Source organism: Lepisma saccharinum, chromosome 9 (assembly GCF_977018435.1).
Source record: "Lepisma saccharinum chromosome 9, izLepSacc3.1, whole genome shotgun sequence".
Lineage (NCBI taxonomy): Eukaryota > Metazoa > Arthropoda > Insecta > Zygentoma > Lepismatidae > Lepisma > Lepisma saccharinum.
This window is the reverse complement of record NC_139237.1, coordinates 72,515,963-72,539,912: the sequence shown is the minus strand read 5'-3', so window position 1 is coordinate 72,539,912 and position 23,950 is coordinate 72,515,963. Positions and strand designations below refer to the sequence as shown.

The window sequence follows — 23,950 nt, the reverse complement described above, 5'->3', positions numbered from 1 at the left end:
CTAAGGAAAACAGAACAAGGCAATGACATAACATACCAATGAGTAACATAACCAGCAGAAGTGTTTAATTTCTAACATCTAGTTGGGCATCCCTGAGTAATGGTTAATGTTCTTGTCTGGTAATAAAGAGGATCCTAGATTTGATTCTCTCTGAAGGCACTGCACAGTGGTTCGAATTCCACTTTAAACTGTGTGTTGAATCAGAATTAACTATCTAGCCATAAAGTGGACTTGACATGTAGCTACCCTTGTGCTATAGGATGCAATGGTTGTGAATCTAACATATCAAATTCCATTTCACAATACCCTATGTAATGAATGCAATTAATTAACATGCCCTACATGTTTGAAAAAGTAATGCTATATTGCTACAATAGAGACATGTCATTTAAACTGTAAGGGCAGAGCTATGGGCAGTAGTTCTGATGTACAAATAAGAGAATACCCATGATTTCCGCACGAGCTATGGATTGATATGTTCAATAGACATTAGCATCAAAAATTGCCAAATTTGAAGTTCTCATACAGAATATACCCTGAGGGGCTTGCAATCACATTGGTTTCTAAGCTGTAGAAAACTTGAAAACTGTAGAAAAATGTTATGTTTGTATTTTTATCAGTAGCAAAATTTTACATAAGTCTATACCAAGTTTTAATAATTTCCCATAATATATACAGGGTGTCTCATAAGTAATAGTGCAAACTGACACAGGTGAAAGTACACAATAATAGAAGCAAAAAAGTCTCAGTAAACATGGGTCTGCAAACTAGCCGTTTTCGAGATAATCGCGAATGTGTGATTATAAGCTACCACTGACTTCATTGTTTGTAAACGTCGCCCTAGTTGGTAAAATGCTAATAACCTCGACAAGGAGAATTGCCGCACAAGTGCCAGTAAGCCACAGTAGTGTATGGAGAATTTTACATTGCAATTCACTCTACCCTTACCACCTCCAACGAGTTCAGTGTCTCAGTGATATGGATTGTGTTTCTAGAGTGACGTTTTGTCAGTGGATGCAACAACAGGTCGTTTTGCAAGTAACATTTTATTTACAGACGAAGCGGGGTTCACACGCAATGGTATCTTTAATTTTCATAATTCTCATGTTTGGAGTGTACTAAACCCACATGCTGTTCACGAGGCACCAGATCAGCAACGTTTCTCATTGAATGTGTGGTTAGGGGTACTAGGTGATAGTCTCATTGGACCACACATTCTTCCAAGAAGACTCAATGGACCGAGATACCTTCGATTTTTGCGACATGATCTTCCTGGATTGCTTGAGGATGTCCACCTTGATCCACGTTAGAGTATGGGGTACATGCATGATGGAGCACCGGCACATTTTTCTGCTGCTGTGAGACGACATCTAACAAGCAGATATCAGCAATGATGGATAGGTCAAGACGGGCCTGTACCGTGGACTCCAAGGTCACCGGATCTAAATCCTTTGGATTTTTGTGTCTGGGGTCACCTCAAAAGTGTAGTGTACAACACTCCCGTTGACACAGTTGAAGAACTCAAACAGAGAATTGTACATGCTTATGACCAATTCCGAAAAGAGGCGGGGGTGTTCGAAAGAATTGAAACTCAATGCGGAATTGCCTACAGTAGAACATACTCAAGTAGTGCTTGTTAAAGTAAGTAGAATGTTAAATAAAAGCAATGAGATCTCCTGATTTTTCATACTATATTATTGGTATTTTACCAACTAGGATGACGTTTACAAACACTGAAGTCAGTGACAGCTTGTACCCACACATTCACACACATTATTAGCATTTTACCAACCAGGATGATGTTTACAAACAATGAAGTCAGTGGTGACTTGTAATCACATATTCGCGATTATCTCGAAAACTGCTCGTTTGCAGACCCATGTTTACTGAGACTTTTTTGCTTCTATTATCGTATACTTTCACCTGTGTCAGTTTCTGCTAATACTTTTGAGACACCCTGTATAGTGAATAATTCTCTTTGTATTACTGTAAATCTGCTGACTTCTATGGCAGTGTGGTTACCACAGCAAGCTATAATGTCAGGGATCCTGGGTTTGAATCCCAGCCTGGGCATGGATGTTCTTTGTGTCTGTTCATCAAATCATCACTCATCCTCATCATTGTGATTAGCCAAAACTGGCAGAAATATGATGCTAAATAGAAGAAACACAGTAGATCTATATTTGGTTAAAGAAGTTGGTATATCCCTGTCAGTGTAAAACTTCTTCATTATCAATAGCAATGGATGATATTCAGCGAACAAATTCCTCCACATTTCATTGCACCATATTTCGGGCAACCCTATCAGATCCTGTGCTGAGAACATGCCGGGTAAGCATTGCACATATGGTCTTTGCTGAAGTGATTCAAGGTATGATTATCGTGATCATGGACCTTTTCCGAAAGCCCTACAGAGACCATGAAAAGTGTGTGAAGTGGTGAAATGCAAATTTTCTTCCTGCATAAAGCCAGCTTTAGACAAAAACATTTTCTTTAACATTTTTGCTAGCATAAATGCTACGTAAATGCTTCCAAAATCTTATAACAGACAGTATTTTACACGAAAGCATTTTATGGAACATTTTGGTTAGCTTCTTTCAATTACAACGTACAATATATACAGCACGAGAAGCATGTCGAGTTACACCGTCAATGCTGTGTGCATGGTTTTTACAATTGAAAAAGCTAAAATGTTCTTCCATACGTGTACAGTAAACATTGTAAAGTATGTATTTAAATCAGCGACATTCTTCTGTATCTAAAACCATTTAATATGAAGCAATATTCCTCTCGGTTGAGTAGTTATCATCGTTTTAAGGTGTGAAGTGATATGTTGTTTACATCTCACATGACATTTGCACTTGTGACCACGAGGTCGCTTCTGATTGGTTATTCTACGAAAATAGAGCCTTGAGAAATGCCATGAAATATGCCATGGCATCTGAAATGCCATAACATTTCTCACTTTACACAGTAGCTTTTTGTTCATAGCATAAATGTTAAGAAAAGTGCAAAGGAAAATGCTTTCGTCTAAAGCAGGCTTAAGAACACACGTGAATCTGTTTGCCTGATTTCTTCCAGAAGTAAACTGTGTGATGTCAAGTTGAATATCTTCTTTGATTTTTTTTTTTTATAACTCACAATCTCACCACTGAATGTTTTGAGTTCAAATTCCAACATGGAAATTGGCATTTCTTTGTGGTGTTTATCAATTCTGTCTAATCAGCATTCATCCACATTGCCATGATTAACCTAATGAGGCATAAAAGCAACACTGAATAAGAAAACTACACACAAACACCTACTTGAAGTTCATAATTCCCTGGGAGAAGAATTCTCCAAAATTCTCCCAGTCCAGAGGAGCTAAAACCAATTTCTCGACCAACAATATTCATTTCAGCCCCTCCTATTGGTTCACCTGAAGTGGTTGTTACAAATCCTTTTACTCCACGATGCACCTCAGAAGCATACTGGAACAATGCCTGCAAGAAAATTAAATAATATATAAAAAATACTCATTAGAATTAAGACTTAATTGCTCAAAAGTAATTAATACTATTTGAGTCAGTAGGTCATCTGAATGCCATGTTGGATACCCAGTTTTGATTCCCGGGGCAGGTTATCTAAGGTCGGAATTTTTCTGATCTTGTTCCCACATAAAGTGGCTCTGGGGCTCACCCAGCCACAAACCAATGGGTACCTGGGGGGCAACACATTGACTCCAAAATGGCTGAGATCCAGAATGTGTGGTGCCCTACCCCCCACATCCCCTAGATGTGCCTTCATAGCACGGTGCTATATGCAAGGGGAACTTTACCTTTACCTTATCCACTATAATTGTTTCAACTGCTTACAACTGATTGCTCTTTTTTCATAATTTACTAGATAAAATACCGTCAGATGGGGTTATTTTGGACACGTTTTACAGTTTTTTTTGTTACTGTTCACTAATGACGAGGGAATTGTACATAACTTTATTTTATTCGGCTACCTATATGTTTAAAGAGCATATTGAACATTGGAAAATATACAGAATAATTCATTATATGGTGTTAAATTGTGTCCAAAGTTACTCCCGTGGGTGGGGTAATTTTGGACAGTTATTTGTTTTAGGAGTTTGTCCGAATTTATCCCACGTATGAGGTTATTTCAGACTCAAAATTTGGAAATAAATATTATTCAACACTTTTATTAAGGGCAAGATTTTAAATTTCGGGAATTTTTTAACTCTTTACTATTTTCTTATTTGTTTCAAAACTGACCTTACAAAAATTTACATAAGAACAAAATGAAACTGCAATACAAAGAGCAAAATGATAATACAATACATTCTGTGTAGTTTAGTCTATATAGGAACAGTTAGATAACATCATCAAAAATGAAAACTTCTCGTTTTTCCTTTGGTGCTGGTAGAATCTTTACAATCTGGTCCTTTGTTACTGTGTCCTCGTCCTCAACATTCGGAAACACAAACATTCTTCTACTTCCACTGTTTGATCGCAAGAATTTTACAGTCACGTCCCGTGCTCCTATGTCAACTGCAACGCCAACATACTGTCTTGTCTGTTTCCTGTTTCCATGATCATAATTGTAGTTCACTACAACAAAACTTTCTAAGTCAAGCACCGGTCCAGAAATTCCAAAATCTTAATTTAGTTCTCTCTTTTGAATTTCTGCCTCAATTTCCACAGTGTCATATTCTTGCTGCTTTTCTGTAACAACTGCTTCTTTTTCTGCCTGGTTTCTGACAACAACTTGATTGTGAGTGAAGTGGCAAACAAGGAGAGATTGCCCCGCAGGAACGTTCAATTTGTGACGGTGAACTGTTGTCCTCTTACCAGAGCCGTAGCGTGCTTCAGATAGTAAAGCCTCGAAACTGGACGACCAGGATGTTTCTTTTTCCTTTTTATCAGACGTTTCTGGAAAGCTTGTGAGGACCCTCTGTGGGTCAAAAGGAATTTAACCCAGTGCTGGGGAAGCCGCTCCTTATGATATCCGCATTTCGTGCTTCGATTTTCTGTAGAGTCTCTTTCAGGAGGGCAGGAAGGCTTCTCTAGAGATAAGCCCATGTGTGGACATTTTCCAGGTCATCAGCTTTTTTAAGTGGCCCAAAAGAGCACACATCTAATGTCTGAAGAATATGTGTGCTATTTGCTGGTAAAAAAATGAAAGAAATGTTCTGTTTTTCACATTCCTGGACCATTGATAAAGACACATGGCTGGACAAATTGTCTCCAATAATAACTTTATGTCGCTCCAGCTGTTTTAAATATGGCAGTGCTACCGTAAAAAACAATCTTCAAAAATCGGAAGGTCAAACCACCCACTTTTGTTTCTGTTGTATCTCGTACCAGGCAGGCCACCGTCTTGCCACGTGTCCCATAAATGTTCGGCCTTGTACAAGACATATGGAGGAAGTAGCTTCCCATCGCCACTAACACACATCATGAGAGAAATGCTAGTCTTACAAAAGTCTATTGCCCTCTCTGCATGTTTTATGCCCCTTTTAACAATCACACGTTTCTTTCCAGGGTCATCACACAAATTTGTTTCGTCATAATTGATGACATTTTCAGGTGGGATGTTCTCTGAGGCATGTTGTACATGATTAAAAAAACTCTTGAACAGTCTCCGAGCTGACCTCAGCACGAGCTCTCTTGATATTCTCAGACAGACGAACGGAAAGAACATTTGCATGTTTCTTCAAGAATGATCTTGCCCATTCGATGCCTGGCAGATTCTCGTGAAATCGTTTCTTGCCAACCTGTCCAGGTATCCTTTCACAATGTAACGTAAATCATTTGAAGTGAGAGGGTAACCCCACCGTGCTGCCTTTAAGATACCATGTATCAGCATTTCTTCTTCTTCAGGATCAAGAACAGATGGATTTGTTTGATTTACCTTACTTTCTAAGGTGGACCGTGGTACACCAAAAAACTCTGAGGCCTTGCGGTATGTCAATTTGCCAGCTATAATGGCTTTCACTGCCGCATCTACTTTATATTGTTTGTAGTCGCAGAGTATCTGCACTCCTAACTTTCTTTTGTATGCACGCAGCATTGTCTGAAGTTACGACTACGTATTATACACTTCGGGAAAACTGTGTGCAGTGTGCGACCTAGAGCATTGAACCACCCAACTCTTCACACTCACTTTTAAAATAAACAGGACAAATACGAAACAACAATCACCAACAGTGTAATTCGTTTGATTGGCAGGCAAACAAAGAAGTTTCTGCAAGAATCCAACAAGCCAAAATGAAGCCGACAATAGAAACCACTCCCAACGTGTGTTGTTTTTCACTAACAATGGAAACACACGGAAGCCGGTAACAACACTCATTTTACATTCGAACAATGCAAGTGCGGTAATTTCAAACTTCAAAACTTCAGGAATACCAACATAAAATGAAAAAAATATCATTTTGTCCGAAATTACCTCGTTTGTCCAAAATAACCCCATCTGACGGTACTTTTTAAGTGTATAATTTTTCTTTGCAAATTTCCCTTTTCTCTTGTTGTAGCAGGGAGTACTTTCTGGATGCAGTCACATTTCTTATACGTCTAAATAATTAAAATAAAATGCATATTTGTAGTAAAACTTAATTTAATCCCTGCCTCCTTATCTGTTTGGAATGTGGTGAGGGAAGTCATAGTTGATGATTGTATGCTGAAACCACTCTTGACCCCATCTGGCATCATTAGGGACCTAGCTTCATGATTGAAGCTAATTTACCACAAATATGTAACCAACATTTTCGGAAATTATGATAATTTTGACACAATTGACAGAATTATGATTTGTCTTTCAACTTCTATACTATGAAAGATGATTTATTCAAATAACTCGCAAACCATTCACAAGGGTGTTTGCTTCCCCTTTTATAATACATTTATGTGCTAAATCTACAAATACTTTCTGAAGGAATAAAACTTATTTGCTAAAGAACATCTTACATCTTTATTTTGTTCCCACAGCCTGGGTAACTCATGCGCCCATGGGTATTTGCAACAGGAGATCTCCAACGTAATTTCCATGCAACCATGGTTTACGTAGTTGTAATCCTGCATGCCACCTGTTGAAAGAGAGGAAGACATTAAATTAAAATGAATTTGCAAGTTAGGCATTAAATTGTAATTACTATGAAACATGTAATTAATAAGATAAAATATGTTTAGAATTATATAATGTGATTCTTCATTGCCAGCATTCTACAGTACTGCAGAATAAATTGCACCTATGCTATGGAAGTGATAGCTATGTTTAACATCTCTTTCTATGCATAACAAATGTTCTGTACGTTCGCAACAGATTTAATTACAGTCTTCACATTCACCATGACCTTCATATAATCTTAGGTTATGTTCATTTGTTTCGAGCATGTTTCTTGTGCTTGTAAACACAGACAATGAACATAACAAATTAGTTACTAATTTCTTGGCATTTTCCTCATAATATTTTTAACAAATTAGTTAATAATTTCTTGGAATTTTTTTGTAATATTTTTTCTTAATTTCCAAGGAAATATGAGGCCTCCCTGATGGCGTAGTGGTAATATCATCACCTAGTAATCAAGGGGTCCTGGGTTCGATACTTGGTGGAGACACATAGTGGTTTGGAACCCTAAACTGTAGGTTCAGTCCTGATTAGCCTGTCTGTGCATAAATGTGAACTTGAAAAACTCGAAATTCAACCCAAAGTTGATGTGTAATATGGAAAGAAAATAAGTGTTTAATATCCAACATTTTTGAATGGAAACTATTAATATTAGTTATGTGTAACATTAAAGCAAACAGGGGAAGTTGTATACTACAAAATGACATAGTTTATAAAGAGAGAAGTCCATGAACTACTTTCTAATAAAATATGGCAAAATCCTATAGGACACAAGGACATCCTGAATTGGCATTACTTTAGGCCCCAGTGTGTTAAACAGGTATTGTATAAAACATAAGTAGTTAACAGAATTATCACATCAACAATTGTGAAGAACCATGCCAAGATTCTGTCTGTCTAGCTAACTGTTAAGTCCAGATACATAAACAACACAGTAGTTAAATGAATTAATTTAATAAAATAATTACCTGTAATTGCATACCATGCTGCACCATTTACAATTCCATTTGGGAATGACATTACACTGTCTTTACATGGCAAGCCTCTGTGCATCTCAGGATGTGCCTGAGCATAGACTGATGCAAGATGCCGGAAAACATCATCGTCAGGTGATATGGAAGGTTTCTGCATATCGTGCTCAACTGCAGAAATAAATTTTTATTTAACACACTATTCAAGTGCAATTAGGTGAAATTATTAATAATATTTTAATATGTTAACTTATATAACATGCAACATAAAAACAGTATAAATGGATTAAGATTCACCAATCACGAGTTGTTAGCAGATCACTATAAGCAAAGAAATAATGCATTGTCCCAAAATATAGGACTAAGTCAAAATGACACAATAATTCACAGTGAATAATATGTATATTATTATAGGAACTCAGTGGCAAAGATAAAATATAAGCAATGCAATCACTGCTTGCACTATTAAAATATTATTTAATGTACTTAATTTATTTGTCTTAGTTGGTTTCCATTGCACTTGATTTTATGAAATTTTCTGGCTGTAACTCCTTTGTCAACTCAGTTGGAAGCACCATCTACTCTGCTTTTGGTGGCTATATGGGAAATCAGTGCATCTGAAACACCACATGGACAAAGGTGAACAAGCCACGAAGTTGGAAAAAACAAGTCTGCTTCCTGCAGCTTTGCAGGCCAAAAAACGACAAGTCCAACCGAAGGTTGACAAACACACAGCTAGCAGAAAGCAATGCTATCTGTCTGCATATAAGTGTCAACACGATCATGAAGATGAATAATTAGTTTATTTGAAATATATTATTAGGACTGGTTTAAATTCCATGTAGACAAGCTTTAGAGAAATTACTTTAAACTTCACCATTTGTAAAATGTGTCAGTGATGTCGACATTCGGACGTTAAACAAGATTATTTTCCCAGTCCTTGTTCCACATTATTAAGAATATTAAAAGATGATTTGAGAAAACAGTGAACAGAAACGATTAATAATTTGGAACATAGAGGAAGACATAACATTTGCAGTGTGTGAAGTTTTTGTTACCTTCACTAAGTTTGTGTTAAAATGTTTGTTTTAAGTCAATTTTTATGCTCCAGAGAGTAATTCCAAGTGAATCTATGCTTAAAGTAGATCCAAAGAACTGTAGTATGGCCCAGTGAGGAGTCTTACCTACATCACAACACATGGGGAAATTATGGGTTATTTACACATTAGACAACAAACATATGCAAGAAAAAAGAAAGCAATAATTGTTCTAAAAATACAATAAATTCTTAAATTTATTATTTTACACTTGCAAACTGAATATAATTTTAATTGGTGAATCTTTTTCAAGTAATTTCAACACAATATTAAATAGTACTTGCAGTAGATAAAAAGCATTTGTTGTATTATGTTATTAGTATGGCATGCTTCCATTCATTGACAATAACAGGATTAACATATATTTTCTTATATTATATAGTGTTATTTGTTTTATGCTTTTTCTGTTCATTTGCAAAACTGATGATTGAACATCAACATGCATTACCAGAAAATAACAATGCTCTGAATACTTTGCTCGCTTCAGCATGGTTCATTCTAACAGATGTCCTCCATTCGTTATGCAATGTGGCCTGACATGAGTGATATGCCACTAGACTCAATGTGCTTTCACCAGATATTGAACCTGGGACCCAGCGATTCATTCATATCACCAACATTTCCTCTAAAAATAATTCAGAAACGCCAACTTTATGGGCATTTTCGCACTAAATTTATTTTTACACCCCTAAAAACAGGCTCACAGCCCCCCCCCCATATTCTAAAAACACACAACCCCTTGATTGTAAAAGCAAGAGCATTACCACTACAATTGTTCTACTGAGGATACTCATGAGCAGAGTTAGGATTTTTAGGTGCGCACCTTTTTTTCGTAGTGAAAGTGAGACCTCTCTGGAAGGACTCAGTGTGTGAAATGTTGCCTCAACGTGAGAATGGAGCTAATTTTCCAGCACCTTTTTTCCCCTTTTTTGATAACCTTTCCCCTTCCCTCCCTTTTCTGGGACATTTATCTATTTTTCCCCTTTTTCGTGATCTTAATCGCTTTTCCTCCCCTTTTTGTGTCCTTTTACTGGTGTTGTTAAATATATTTCCTCAGCAAATCATTGAATTTTTATTTTCTTTTTTCGCGACACTTTTCTCTTTAAGATGTTTGCACATTGTTAACTGAAATTGAATGTATTTAAACTGTGCTTGATTGTTGCCTATTTGAAATCAACAGTGGAAAGACCGCTACTGATATGCACCAGATCGCCGTTATTTTTTTTAAGATAGAAGGAAGATGGAAATGCAGTTTGGTCTTGGAAGCAGTGAAGCAACAATGTGTTTCTGAAGTGGTGGGTTTCACGTTTCATGTGTGCGCAGTGGACAGATATTGTTTGTGGATGTAAGTTCCTTACCTGCTGTTAGGGTATGTACTTTACCATGCCCAAAAGTGCCCAGGTCCTGATTTCTCAGTCTGGCTAAAGAATTTAAGCACGAGTTCATAGAAAGTGATGGAACTGTTATTCGATGCACGGTTTGTGATACGGGAATCACATTAGATGAAAAACACCAGAGATCGCATCCAGCAACATATTTCCAGCTCTAAGCATCAAAAGAACAAGAATCTTCAAGGAAGTAAATCTTGGCAGCCACTCTTACGCAATGCATTTGAGCAGTGTTCTTCCAAGAACCAAAATTTAAAGGAATTTAATGTTGACTTGTGTGCATCTTTTACACAGGCGGGGATTCCACTCAACAAGGTGAACCATCCACCCTTGAAAGGGTTCCTTGAAAAGTACACATGGTTGTCAGTACCCGATGAGAGTACGTTAAGGAAAAACTATATTGAACCTGTGTATGAAGAAACTGTTCGTAAAATTAAGGTAAAAGTGTCAGATTCCGATATAGGTGTCATTCTGGATGAGACGACAGACTCAATGCAACGATATGTTTTGAACATTTTGATTTTTCCTCTGACAGGTGAGAAAGTTAAGCCCATGTTACTAAACATGTATGAGTTGCAGAAAACCAATGCCAGTACAGTGATGCAGTCATTTATGGATTTCTGTCAAAAACTGTGGCCCGGTGGAATTCAGTTCGAAAAAGTTGTTGTTGTAGTTACTGACGAGGCTCCCTACATGCTTTCGGCATTTAACCAATTGAAGCCGTTGTTCCCTAAGTTAAAGCATGTAACCTGTTTGGCTCATGCCCTTCACAGGGTTTCTGAATCTATTAGGAACGAATACAACATTGTAAATGACTTCATATCTGATCTGAAGAAAATACTCCTTAAGGCCCCGAGTTGCATTCTTGCCTACAGAGAAACTACCTGCCTGCCCCTGCCACATTTCCCCATTATTTCTCGCTGGGGATCATGAATTGAGTGTGCTGCATTTCTGTGTGAAAATTTTGAAAAAATTAAGGAGTTTGTGCTTTCCCTGGATTCAACCGACGGAGGTGCAATTTCCAAGGCACAGCAACTTCTCCTCCCAGACAAGATAGATGATTTGCAAAAAGAACTATTTTGTGTACATTCCTACAAGTACCTGTCGACAGCCATCAAAAGCTTAGAAGAACAAGGCGTCGTAAAGGAAAAACAATGGGATATCTTTACTACTGTGAGGGGGCAGTTAGATGGTTTTGCCAGAGACAAACTTGAGGCTAGTCTTGACAAGAATCCGGATGTTGTGGAATTTTCCACTTCCACAGAGTTGCCATTCCGAGTGAATACTAAGTTTGCCCCACTTGTTTCTGTGGATGTAGAGAGAAGCTTCAGCTTATATAAAGATATTTTATCTCCGAAAAGAAACAAACTCACTTTTAAAAATTTAGAAATGCTTAATGTTGTAAGGTACAACAGCTTTGTGTTTTTCCCCGACTCTGGTGAATAACTGTAAGACAACCTATGTGTGTGATGTGTACACAGCTTCGAGTGAATAGCTTAGACTAATAAAATAGGAGGGAAAGTTTTAATAAGTAGTATAATTATCAGCACCTTTTTTTTTGCCCCAATCAGCACCCTTTTTGCCCCTTTTTGGGTCTTATTTTAGCACCTTTTCCCTTCCTTTTTCCCAATGAAATTTTCCCCTAAAAATCCTAACTCTGCTCATGAGCAAGTGATAATGCATCACATGAACAAAGTTACATGACAGCTCTCATTCTGCTTTATGCAGCTCTTCTAGGCCAACTATCAAATCTCACAAATACTGTAGTTCTATCTATTTGATTAAACGTTTCTACTAAAGTTGATAGGAGAAAAGGTTTGATGATTCTAAAGAGATAAAAATTGTTTCGATGAATTACTTGTTGATTTCTTGCAAAGTATAGTGCCCAAAAGTATGATCATTTTTGCACCTCAGCCCATGGATTGATTATTTTTGACCAGACCTCGTACATACATTTTACAGGATTGCCGAGCATACACACATATAACTTCTTTTCTCTTCTAACCTTTATTTAAATATAAAAATAAATAAGCACATTTATCAAAATAAAAATACATTAAAAAATCAGCAAAAACAATCTGATTATGAATTATAATTGAGAAGCTAGAACATGCAAAAATCTGAAAAATTAAACAAACAAAAATCTCGGAACATGCATCTGGTTCAATAAGCCGTAAACTACTGTAAATAAGAATTTTTATTGTAAATTAATTATAAGGAGACTGAAATATAAAAACCAAACTTTATGTTTAAAAGGAAAATACATGCTTATGAAAACATGCACTGGAAACTAGGCTACCAAACACCACATTAAGATACCAAAAGACTGAGTAGAAACTTTACAATTCCAACCATGTGCATCATCCAAATTGTCTACAACTTCAGAGGAATCAGTTCCATTGAAACGCTGCATCCAAGCATCCCACACTGTTGAAGGAATTGAATTGAAAACATTGATAAAATAAAGAGGAAGGAGAATGAAGTATTGTTTTTGCAAGATGACATATAGGACTATTCTTATTTTGAGTATCTGGTAAGGAATGTAGTAATTCTACATGAATGTATATAAATTATAACTTATTTATAAGTTCCTGATATGTGTTCCTTTCAATCCCCACCTACCTAAGAAAGAAAGTCACTGAAAAAAAGTATTTGTGTCTAAAGAAATTAAAGTAATTATTACCTTTTCTATTTGCAATTATAATCTATTAGATTGTTTAAGTATTCACAATTATCCTACTGTAATTTGAAGTGACCATGCACTTTGTCTTTTTTAGTATCAACATAATATTCGATGCTTGTAATTATCTTGTAATTATCAGTTCTATATAAGAATTAAAACAAAATGACTGTCACTGAAATGAACTGACATTCATTTTCCAGGTGGGGCAAAGGACCCCCTTATCCCCCTGCCAGACACGCATGAAATACATTATTGTTCCAGCTGTGTTGAAAATATGTATGTAAGCACTTTAAAAAGTACATTACTTATGGAACAGATATTCTTTAGTATTTTTTTTTCTGGAGTAAGTCTTCATGAAAATTCAGCTCATTTCAAAAGATATATTTTAATTATTTCATTTTAGTTTCAGAATATATATACTTATGACTGAATTGTTGGCTAACCACGACACAGTTATTATTTTTGTAATTATTTATTTGTTTCATTCAATGAACAACAGTTAAACTTGATTAACTCATGATTAAAGCTTCAATAAATTTCTTACTAGTTTTCTGCATATCATCTTGTCTATACATTATCTTGCATATAAACATAGACAATAGAAACAATATAGAAAAAATAGTGACAGAATCTAGAAGAACTTAGAAACTAATTTCTAGATCTTATCAAGAGCACTGCTGGAGAGTACAACTTTACACTACTGTAAAATCAGAATTTGTACATAAAACAAGGTCCTGTAAACAATAAGGTAATTTTTTTTACCGACAACCATTGCATTCTAAATGCTTTTAAACTTCATTACTTGAATTAAGTTTATTTGTTCTAAAAATATTTTATTTTCATTCACATTTAAAATGAATCAATCAGTTATATAAGGTGAAGTGGAGTCTTAACTTACCATCTGCTCGTGTATTCTCAAAAGGATAGTTGGCTACAAGAGCCCCTCCATGAAGACTGGCCGAAAGTACAAATGGCTCTGTACCAAGCCAATCCATCACTGCTTTTGTTTCTGGTTGTTGAGGTCTGGTATTCTTACGGAAATAATCTGGAAAATTGCGATTGAGATCCATTTTGCGAGCATTTCCCCTGAAAAAATGAACGAAACTTGTAATGGCTTGGTTGATGAAGTCAATGTTATCATCACAAGATTTGTAGTCACCAGGAATTTTTATAAAAGATTTCGGGTCATTGATATAAAGTTGAATATTGGAAACCATAATAAGTAATAAAGTAAGAGGTATTATTATAAACTGACTAGCTGATTGCCTGGCATTGCCCAGGTATTTATTTATCCCAATCTTCTGTTAGACAGGAATATAATGAATTCTGACTATAGTGTAAAATGAACTTGGAGTTGAACGGCATTGGGAGTGTCAAAATTCATCTCAGCGGCATCCGAAAACTATGGATTCCACACTATATCGGTTGTTTTACATGTCACCCCTGTGACGGTTGATATACTTACATAAATATCATCCCGCCACAGTCACTCTCTTCTCTTTATTTACGAGAGTGAGATATGTCATGCGCCGAAACAATTCATGGATCATTACGTAATGTATCAAGTTGCGCAGTTTTTCGATAGAGGCCGTTTGCTGCCTCGAGTCGTCACTCGCGCATGCGTAATAGACTCGTCGTTTGACCAGCGGTCGGAGCTGGGAGAGCGAAGAGTCACGATAGAGATCTCTTACACGCGTTGCCCAGGACAGACCAGGATTATTCGCCAGCCGGAGCGGAGAGACGAACAGGTATATACAGTAGTTCGCGAAACAGGAGCCCGACCTTTTCTTCCCCTTTGTGGCGTATATGGCATGGCATTGTAGCTAACCTTATACGTTTGAGCAGCCCATTTCGTCCTAGTCATCAGGACTTTTTGCCATTACGTAACGGGGAAGGAAGAAGGTCGATATGGGGCTTTTGTCAAATTCATTGTATTAACATGCATACGCGAATTGTGTAGTAACCGATTAATCCTTCTAAATTGTTGAGCCACTTATTTTTAATTTGATTATTACAAAGAAATCAAGTAGTATTAAATCATATTTTTTTTTGTGTGTCTCTCCACTCCGTAACCGGCTGGAACATTGCGAGTACCCCCTTTTATTTGATAACCTGATCAATGACTTGTTTCGACAACATCTCGAATACTTTTTCCACAATTCTTGAGACGTATTTCATGACAGGGTGTAGGTATTTATATTTAATTGTTTTAATATTTGATGAAGATTTGGGAAGGGATTGAATGCATCTATATATATACAAACTAAATTTTGGGGAGAGATCATTGTTATTTATTGTAAGTTGTTTAAATTGGAACTATAAATAAGAAAGGATAAAGTAGGGAATAAGCGAAGGTGAAAGTAGTACTTGGAGGTTCGTTTAATTCCAATTTGTAAACATTTATAGACTCAGGGAATTTTCATTGAACTGTTACATTTTGCATAATTTAAAATATTAAAAATATTGTTCTGATAAAGTCACTGTTACCCTTTTTACAAAAACTAATCTGTCTATGAATAAAAGTTTGTTTAAATGGAATATTAATTTTGATCAATTCAAAAAAATAGACCAAGTGATTATTCTTTTGCAAAAGGACTAGACGTAGCGTAATGCAGTGGATTAGAGAGAATTTATCTGGGTTGTTTAGGGGCGTACGTAATTTTCTTGAGAAGGGGAACTAGACGATTCCCCCACTTCTCAAGAAGTTTACGTTAACCCAGATTGCATGCACTCGGCGATTTAAGTTGTTTTTGTGTCCTGGAGGAAATCAAAAAACGAATCGATCCACGAAGTTCAGGGTCCTACACTGGGCCGGGCGAATTAACAATTTACAGTAGTCGTTTCTACAAGGTTGTACGTTTCAATATTGCCTTTTAAAAATTTTGGCTATCGGGTAGCCACGGTACGTGCAAAATTGAAGCGTAATTAAATAAATAAATAGTATTCGCCACACCCCCCTTCCCACCCCCACCCCTAGGGAATTGAATGGCATTGGGAGTGTCACTATTCATCTTAGCAACCCCGAAAACTATGGATTCCACACCTATATCGCTCGTTTTTTATTATTTATACATGTCACCCCCTTCCCACCACCACTCCTAGGGGTGCCAGGGGTGTCTTGCAGTTGAACAGCATTGGGAGTGTCACCATTCATCTTAGCAACCCCGAAAACTATGGATTCCACACCAATATCGCTCGTTTTTGATTATTTTTACATGTCACCCCCTTCCCACCCCCTCCCCTATGGGTGCCAGGGGTGTCTCACCCGCACAGTATTTCTTTCCAGATTGTAAGTCATCATATGTGTATCAAATTTGGTCATCGTGAATGTCACCAATTAGCTTAGAGACTCCGAAAACTATGGATTCGACACTAATGTAGGTCATTTTTTACATTTTATTTTTCACCCCCCATCCCAATAGGTGATGAACTTGAAGTTGAACGGATTTGGGAATGTCACTATTCATTTTAGCGACTCCGACAACTATGGATTCCACACTAATATCGGTCGTTTATTATTATTTTTACATGCCACCTTCTCCCCCCCTAGGGGTGCCAGGGGTATCTTACTCCCACAGTATTTTTTTCCAGATTGCAAGTCATACGTGTACCAAGTTTGGTTGAAATCGCTCCAGGCGTTCGAGAGTTATGCCGGAACAAACATACATACATACAGCGGCGGCTCAAGGGGTAGAGCCACAGTGCCACGGCACTACCCTCAGAAGAAACACACACCTCGCCAAGTATTGTTAAATGAATACATTGATAGTTTACAGACAAGGAGAATCGAATCTTGCAATCGGTCAAGCTGATGTGACGACGGCCCCAACCTCCTCACTGCATTGCCAGCTGTTTCGTTCGTACCTTCGCGAGGCAACAGTCCGTGCCACCCAAGAGCTGGCCTAACCCATTGACCTAACCAAGTTGACACATGTGCAGAGGGTTGAAGAAGTCTCCGCGAGGAACATTTCCACCATGAGCCAAGAACAAAGTGGCAGGGGGCGGGGTTAGCCCATAAGAAACCGTGCCCGTCTTCACCTGACACAGAGAGGGAACTTTCGCAGTGTTGACACAGTTGCCACCTTCAGAGAAAAGTCGCTAAACACGACTGATTTGTAAGACAGGAAGTAATTTCTGCCTACTTTTGGAGAAACGAACCTAGTATTTTTCCAAAGTTAAATGAACATGCCCCCCACACCCCCTATACGCCTTCATGGCGTGGTGCTATGCACAGGGGAAAACTTTACCTTTTTTTTACCTTTTTTTGATAATAGATAGATGCACCAAGAGGGCCATCTTGACTTTTTTAAAATATAAAAGTAAAAACTCCTGTGATGATACAAGTTTTCTTTGGCATTTCGACAATTTCTTTTCATAACAAAGATATTTTCGACATCCAGTTAGAATACGTGTGCATGGGGGAGAAGGTGATAGTAGTTGTTTTTACTTTCCTCTAGTAATTGTTATATTTTTAGGGAAGTGTCCTGTAGTGTATAAAGATAGGTTAGTGAGTGAAGATGAATCGGATTAGTACGTTATTACTAGAGCCCGGATTTCTATGTAATTACATATTTTTTCCTTTATATGTACAAGCGTGGAATTAAAATATATTGACGAATTACGTCAGTAGAGATGTCACAGTGAAGTTTTATATTACATATTTTTACATATTTTACTAAATGTTACATATTCCTAAGATATGAAATATTTTTTACATAAAACAGTCCTTAAGAGGAAAATCCAATGAACTTTTGGCTTACTAGTTAAAAAAGTATCTTCTCACTTCCCCTCCCCATTTCCAGGTCTAAAAAAATATAGTAACTTAAAAGTGCGATTTGCCTTCGTTGTACGTACATAGCAGTTCGTTGATTCGCCGCATCGTAACAATTACATCAAGATTCGACAGTGTTTCAGTTTCCAGTTTGTAACATGGAGCGGCAAGCAACACCCAGCGAACGAAGAGAACCAACAATGGAAGGCGGCAAGTACAACGCTGAGAGGCACTTACCTTTCATCCGTACATTGTTGTGATCGTTTTGATTTTTGCAGCCGGCGGCGACTTCTTGAATGAAGTATTGTTAACTCAACCGTAGAATTTCATATATATATTTCGTCGCCTTTTCATTTTAACCATTGGAGTTTTAAGAAGAGCTTGCCTCAGTATTTAAACAGTGTTTTAGCTGTAGAAAGCTGCAATGGCTCCGCCTACCTCTCGTTATCTCAAAAGTTGCGATCTTGGATAGCAGTCGATGATGCATTTACTACGGATGGTAAAGTTATTTTTTGTCGAGTGTGCGATAAAAAAGTTGGGTGCACTATGAAGTCTCAATTAGATCAACATGTTCGCACTTCACTTCATGTGAAAAACAAACAACTACGGAGTGAAAAGAAGCAAGTTTTACTAACCCAGATGCAAGAGGATTCTTCATTCAGTGTGTTTTACAAGGAAATGTGCGAAGCAATGATTGCAGCAAACATCCCTTGGTATAAAATTCAAGTACCGAAGTTCCGGGATTTTCTGGAAAAATATTGTGGCCGTAAACTTCCTGACGAGTCAACCCTTCGAAAGCGATATCTTCCACATTCCTACAAAGAAACTTTAGAATCAATTAGGGCAGAAGTAGGCAGTTCCTATGTGTGGATTTCCATCGACGAAACAACTGATGCTTAGGGACGGTATGTAAGTAATTTCATTGTTGGAACGCTAATTGCTGATTTTCCATCTACACCACATCTCATTGCATGCAAAGTTCTAGAGCGTACTAATCATTCCACCATAGCACGATTTGTGAATGACAGTCTTAAATTGTTGTATCCGGATGGCGTACAAGAAGAGAGAGTTCTTCTCATGTTCACAGACAGTGCGTCATACATGTTAAAAGCTGCTACGGCTCTTAAAGTGTTTTATCCTAACTTGATCCACTTTACTTGCTTGGCACATGCTCTCCAACGCATTGCTGAGAGGCAATTTCCCGGAAGTCAACAAACTTATTTCTTCCACGAAAAAGGTGTTTCTGAAGGCACCACAACGTGTGCAAGTTTACAAGGAACAATTGCCAGGTGTACCACTTCCTCCAGAACCTATTCTTACTAGATGGGGCACTTGGATCCGGGCAAGTAAGTTTTACAACGAACATTTTGAAGAAGTGAAATCTGTGCTTGACTCATTTTCGGCGGACTCAGCTGTATTGGTACGCACTGCTCAAAATCTCTTCAAGGACACCAAACTTGCTTGCGATATGGCATACATAAACAGCAATTTTAGTTGGATTGATACAAGCATAAAAAACCTTGAAACTGTTGGGCTTCCTCTCCTGGAAGCCATGGATATATATGAGGATGCAAGAGAGAAACTGTCTGCTGTTGGAGGAGATGTGGGAGAGAAAGCTCGAAGAAAATTTGACGCAGTGACTGAAAGAAACCCAGGTTACGTCAGCTTATTTACATTGAGCCGCATTCTCAGTGGTGAAACAGTTAACCCTCCCAATGATATTTCTCCCAACCACATTCACCTCCTGAAGTATGCTCCGGTTACTTCTTGTGACGTGGAGAGAAGTTTCTCTGCGTACAAGAACATATTATCTGATTGGCGACAAACATTTACTTCTGAACATTTGGAAATGTACCTGGTAACATATTGTAAGTTAAATAATTAAATACAGTGCATGCCCCAAGATCAAAGGTAACCTGAATTTATGTAAGTGCTTTTTGAGTGAAAAATTTGGGCAACGAAAATTTACTACTGAACATTTTGAATGGTACCTGGTGACATTGTATATTAAATATTGAATATATTCAAATTGTGGTTAATATTTTTGCTCTATAAGAACATAAAAAATACTTAATATAAGCATTGTAATTTTGTAACTACAATTTTTGTAAGTCTTTTTGAAATAAACATATTCCTTTGTGAGGAAAAAATGTAACAAAAATAGGAAGTAACGTTTGGAATAAATATTTATAGTACATATTTTATTATGAATTTACATATTTTTTACATATTTCAGACATTTTTATTCAGGCCCGTAGCTAGAGGGGGGGCAGGGGGGGCAACTGCCCCCCCTGAGAGCCTGCTCTGCCCCCCTGTGAAAAATACAGAATACATTCCTACCCAGTGACGTGCGGTGACGTCGACACTTGGGGTAGCAGTCAGTGGCGTGCTCAAGGGGGGGGGGGGTTGGTTTGAGTCACACCCCTTCTCCCTTTAGGGCCAGTATTCCTTCAAAAAAGAAGAATGTCAATAACAGGAAAAGATTGCAAAATTATGAATGAGTACTAGAAAAAAGTACACGTAACCCCCACCCACATTCGAAAATAAAAAACTATTTGATTTGACTCTAAGCCAGAGATCCTGGGTTCGAATCTCGGATTGGCCATTTGTGTTCTTTGTGTGTGTTCCTTCATCTATTTTGTTGTACCAAAGGTGGCGGAAAAGCGAAGTAAAATAAACCAATTTGAGCAATCAATCAATGATTTGATTTCATTTTTGTTACTTAGCGTCGTTTTTTTGTCACATTTGGTTAATTGTGAAGATGATACGATGAAACTGATGAAGGGACGAGCACAGGGAACGCCCATGCCCGGGTCGGGGTTCGAACCCGGAACGCCTGGTGTCGTAGCGCGCTGTGATAACCACTCCCCCGCGCTTGGTTGATTTGGTGACAGGAAACAAAACACAACACACTTTTTTGTAGTTTCTTCAATGATATTCATTTGACTTTTTGAGTTCTGAGATACATTTTTCATTCCAAATTATTTCATTATTCACTGCAACACATAGGACAAGAATGCGCACTCATCACGGGTTCGAATCCTGGCCTGGATTGTTCATATGAGGTCCCTTCACCAATTTCATCATATCATCACTCAATCCTCATTTTCGCGATAACCAAATGTGGCAGAAAAGCGAAGTAAAATAAACCAAACCAACAACAATATGAACACGCGTTCTCTTGCCCAAATAAATACATCCGTATTTATGACTGTTACAGGCCAATATATTAGTATATTTAAATAAAACACTACTAAAACGAGAGTCAGAGAGAGCCTGAGCACATATTTGTAATTTAATCATTATATATTCCATATTTGAAAAAGGAAAAAAGAAAGAAAGAAAGCATAACATTATTGTCTGCACATAACACGTTCCCATTTTATAAACAATAAAACTACATCCCATATTATACATACACACATATTGTACAACGTGTAAAAGGTTGTGTAAATACAGAGAACATAAGTACTGCAGAAAATTTTACCCTGTGTTCTTTAGAGGATTTACAAAAAAATTATGAGAAACCAATCCCCTATCTGTCCTATAGGAGATAGACTGGGGGACCTGAAAGCCTGGGCTTTCAACCATTGCAGCGGGGAGCGTGGGGGCAAGGGAAGTAGAGGTAGAAATCTTCCTTTTCCTTGGGCCGGCCGTTTCTACCTGGAAACTGGCCTGGCTGAAGAAGAGCGAGCTAGGGTATCCGGCCTGCTTTGCCCGCGGAGAACACCGATGGACGAGAAGTGCGTGGAAAAAAAGGTGTTGCATATGAGCTGTGGTGGCTTTAACAAGACAATAAATATTGTGATTTGAATATAATTCGAGATGTGAGATTGATTGATCTATCTCTGCTAGACTAGCTACTCCTCAGTGCACGTCACTGTTCCTACCTGGAATTCTCACTAATCTTTACAATTATATCATGTGTTACTCTAGCAACATTGCAAAGACACTTATTGATTTTGTGATTTATTAGGGTGTATGGGATTCCGTATAATGTCGTATCAGGATTGGGGGGAAAAATTCCTTTCCAGATTAGACTTTGGGAAATGATTTCACAATTTTCAGTATCTAGAACAGTTGTGACATTTTGAGTAGTATTGTATTAAAGGTGCCTAATGTGTTTGGATGTGTTGCTATGAACTTTGAATTGCTTAAATTTTTGTTTCCCAAGTCTATCTTGTGGTAATAGTGTGGTAGAGAGAGGGAGTGGATATTTAATTTTTGTTACTGTGCGTTGCTTTTCTGCCACTTCTAGCTAATCGCAACAATGAAGGATGACGTGAAATTGATGAAGAGACACTCATAAACAGTGCCGCAACTACAAGGGGCAGACAGAAGTCCATTCTAGGCGAAGCAAACATTGAAGTAAAACGAACAAGACTAGGAGAAACTAAGAATAGCAGGACAATTGGATACTCATGATGGAATTAGTTCTTACATATTCCTTGCATTTTTCTATGAGACGGCCAAGGGCACTTGCAAGGGGCACAGAGGGGCAATTGACCCCCTCGATTCACAAATTTTATACAAATAAAAAAACATTTCGTAAAATTTTCTTGCTCGCTTCGCTCGCAATCTCTGCTGTTCTTATAGTACAAGTTCAGAGCCAGCTATGGGGTGACAGGGGTCGGACCTGGGAGCCAAAGATCTATATGAAAAAAAAAATGTTAAAGAGAATGCCATGGCGCCCCGTGAAATTATTGCACCCTATTAAAACAATTTATTTCTATGACACTTAATATGAAATATTAATGATGATACTGTAATCCGAGAAGTCATTGATCAATCAAGGGATTCCTATTTGTTTGTCAGATATCAAAAAATGTATTTTAACTATAATATAATACAATTCACACAATATTTTGCAAAATGGTTAACGTAACCAGTAGGCAAACGTTGTCTGTAGTGATGCAAGTCTCCCCCTTTGGAAGAAATAGAGTCCGTGGTGGACTAAGGGACCCATATTTTAATGTTTTAGCAAGTACAAAAAAAAATGTATTAGCTACAAATTTTTACACAATTCATGAAAGTGTAGGTAATATGTAACCATTATTATTTAATTAATTCTATTTTTCTTGCATAACACAACACAATGGTGTTGTTGGATTCTCGTTAGATTCCTTTGTGCGTAAAAATCTTGCATACTGGAAACTAGAGTGAATCATTATGAAGCATGATTTATAAAGGGCTCCGTTAATCAGTTCTGCAGAGAGGCCCAAAGTTGTTGGTGCATCTTAATCATCTATTAACATTATCGACAATCTGGAAAGGTCATTATCGAAATATTGTAATTTCATGTTGCTCGAAGTTCTTTTGTTCGTTGCAGTTTCAAGATATCATCCCTTTTCTGTTACTTATCTCTTTTTGGGGGAAGGGGCAAGTTCCTCTGTGTACCCTGTTATATGTGCCAATCCAACATAATATATTAAAAATTTGCCCCCTCTAGGATTGACTTTGCCCCCCCTACAAAGAATTCCTGGCTACGGGCCTGTTTTTATTACATATTTATGTACATATTTTAGGGGTTGATATTACATAAAAATCCGGGCTTTAGTTATTACTTAAACACACGTTGTATTCCATGTTACCAAATGAGGATAAACATCTTGGCCAGTGGCGCAACCTCAAGGAGGGGGCAGGAGGGGGATATTGCGGAGGTTTTTTTTTTTCGATTTCTTGATCACGTTGGCACCACCATCATAGTTGCCACTGGCCACCACTGCATACACACACACACACACACATCCATTTTTATATATATAGAAGAAGATAGATACATCCATTTTTATATTTATAGATGATGAGCTATTACTTATTGATAAATGATTGTTATTATTATTAGTAGTATATTGGGAAAGACTTTCATTTTGAGACACCAGATGAATGAATATCTGGCACAGCTGTTTATTTTCACACATTTA

General features: G+C 37.4%; 1 protein-coding gene across 5 annotated transcripts in view; it reads right to left on the bottom strand.

Moving 5' to 3' along the window:
* Positions 1–23,950, bottom strand: part of LOC145992138 (carboxypeptidase D-like) — a 168,599-nt gene that overhangs the window by 8,983 nt on the left and 135,666 nt on the right. For 3 of the 5 annotated variants that reach the window (XM_083128402.1, XM_083128403.1, XM_083128398.1), the window contains exons 5-9: positions 14,154–14,341; positions 12,916–12,999; positions 8,085–8,258; positions 6,957–7,075; positions 3,306–3,482 (exon numbers count right to left, since the gene is read on the bottom strand). In XM_083128402.1, the coding sequence (XP_082984528.1) occupies positions 3,306–3,482; positions 6,957–7,075; positions 8,085–8,258; positions 12,916–12,999; positions 14,154–14,341 (742 nt within the window). The remainder of the gene's footprint in view (positions 1–3,305; positions 3,483–6,956; positions 7,076–8,084; positions 8,259–12,915; positions 13,000–14,153; positions 14,342–23,950) is intronic. The other 2 variants (XM_083128399.1, XM_083128400.1) reach the window with 2 other exon arrangements.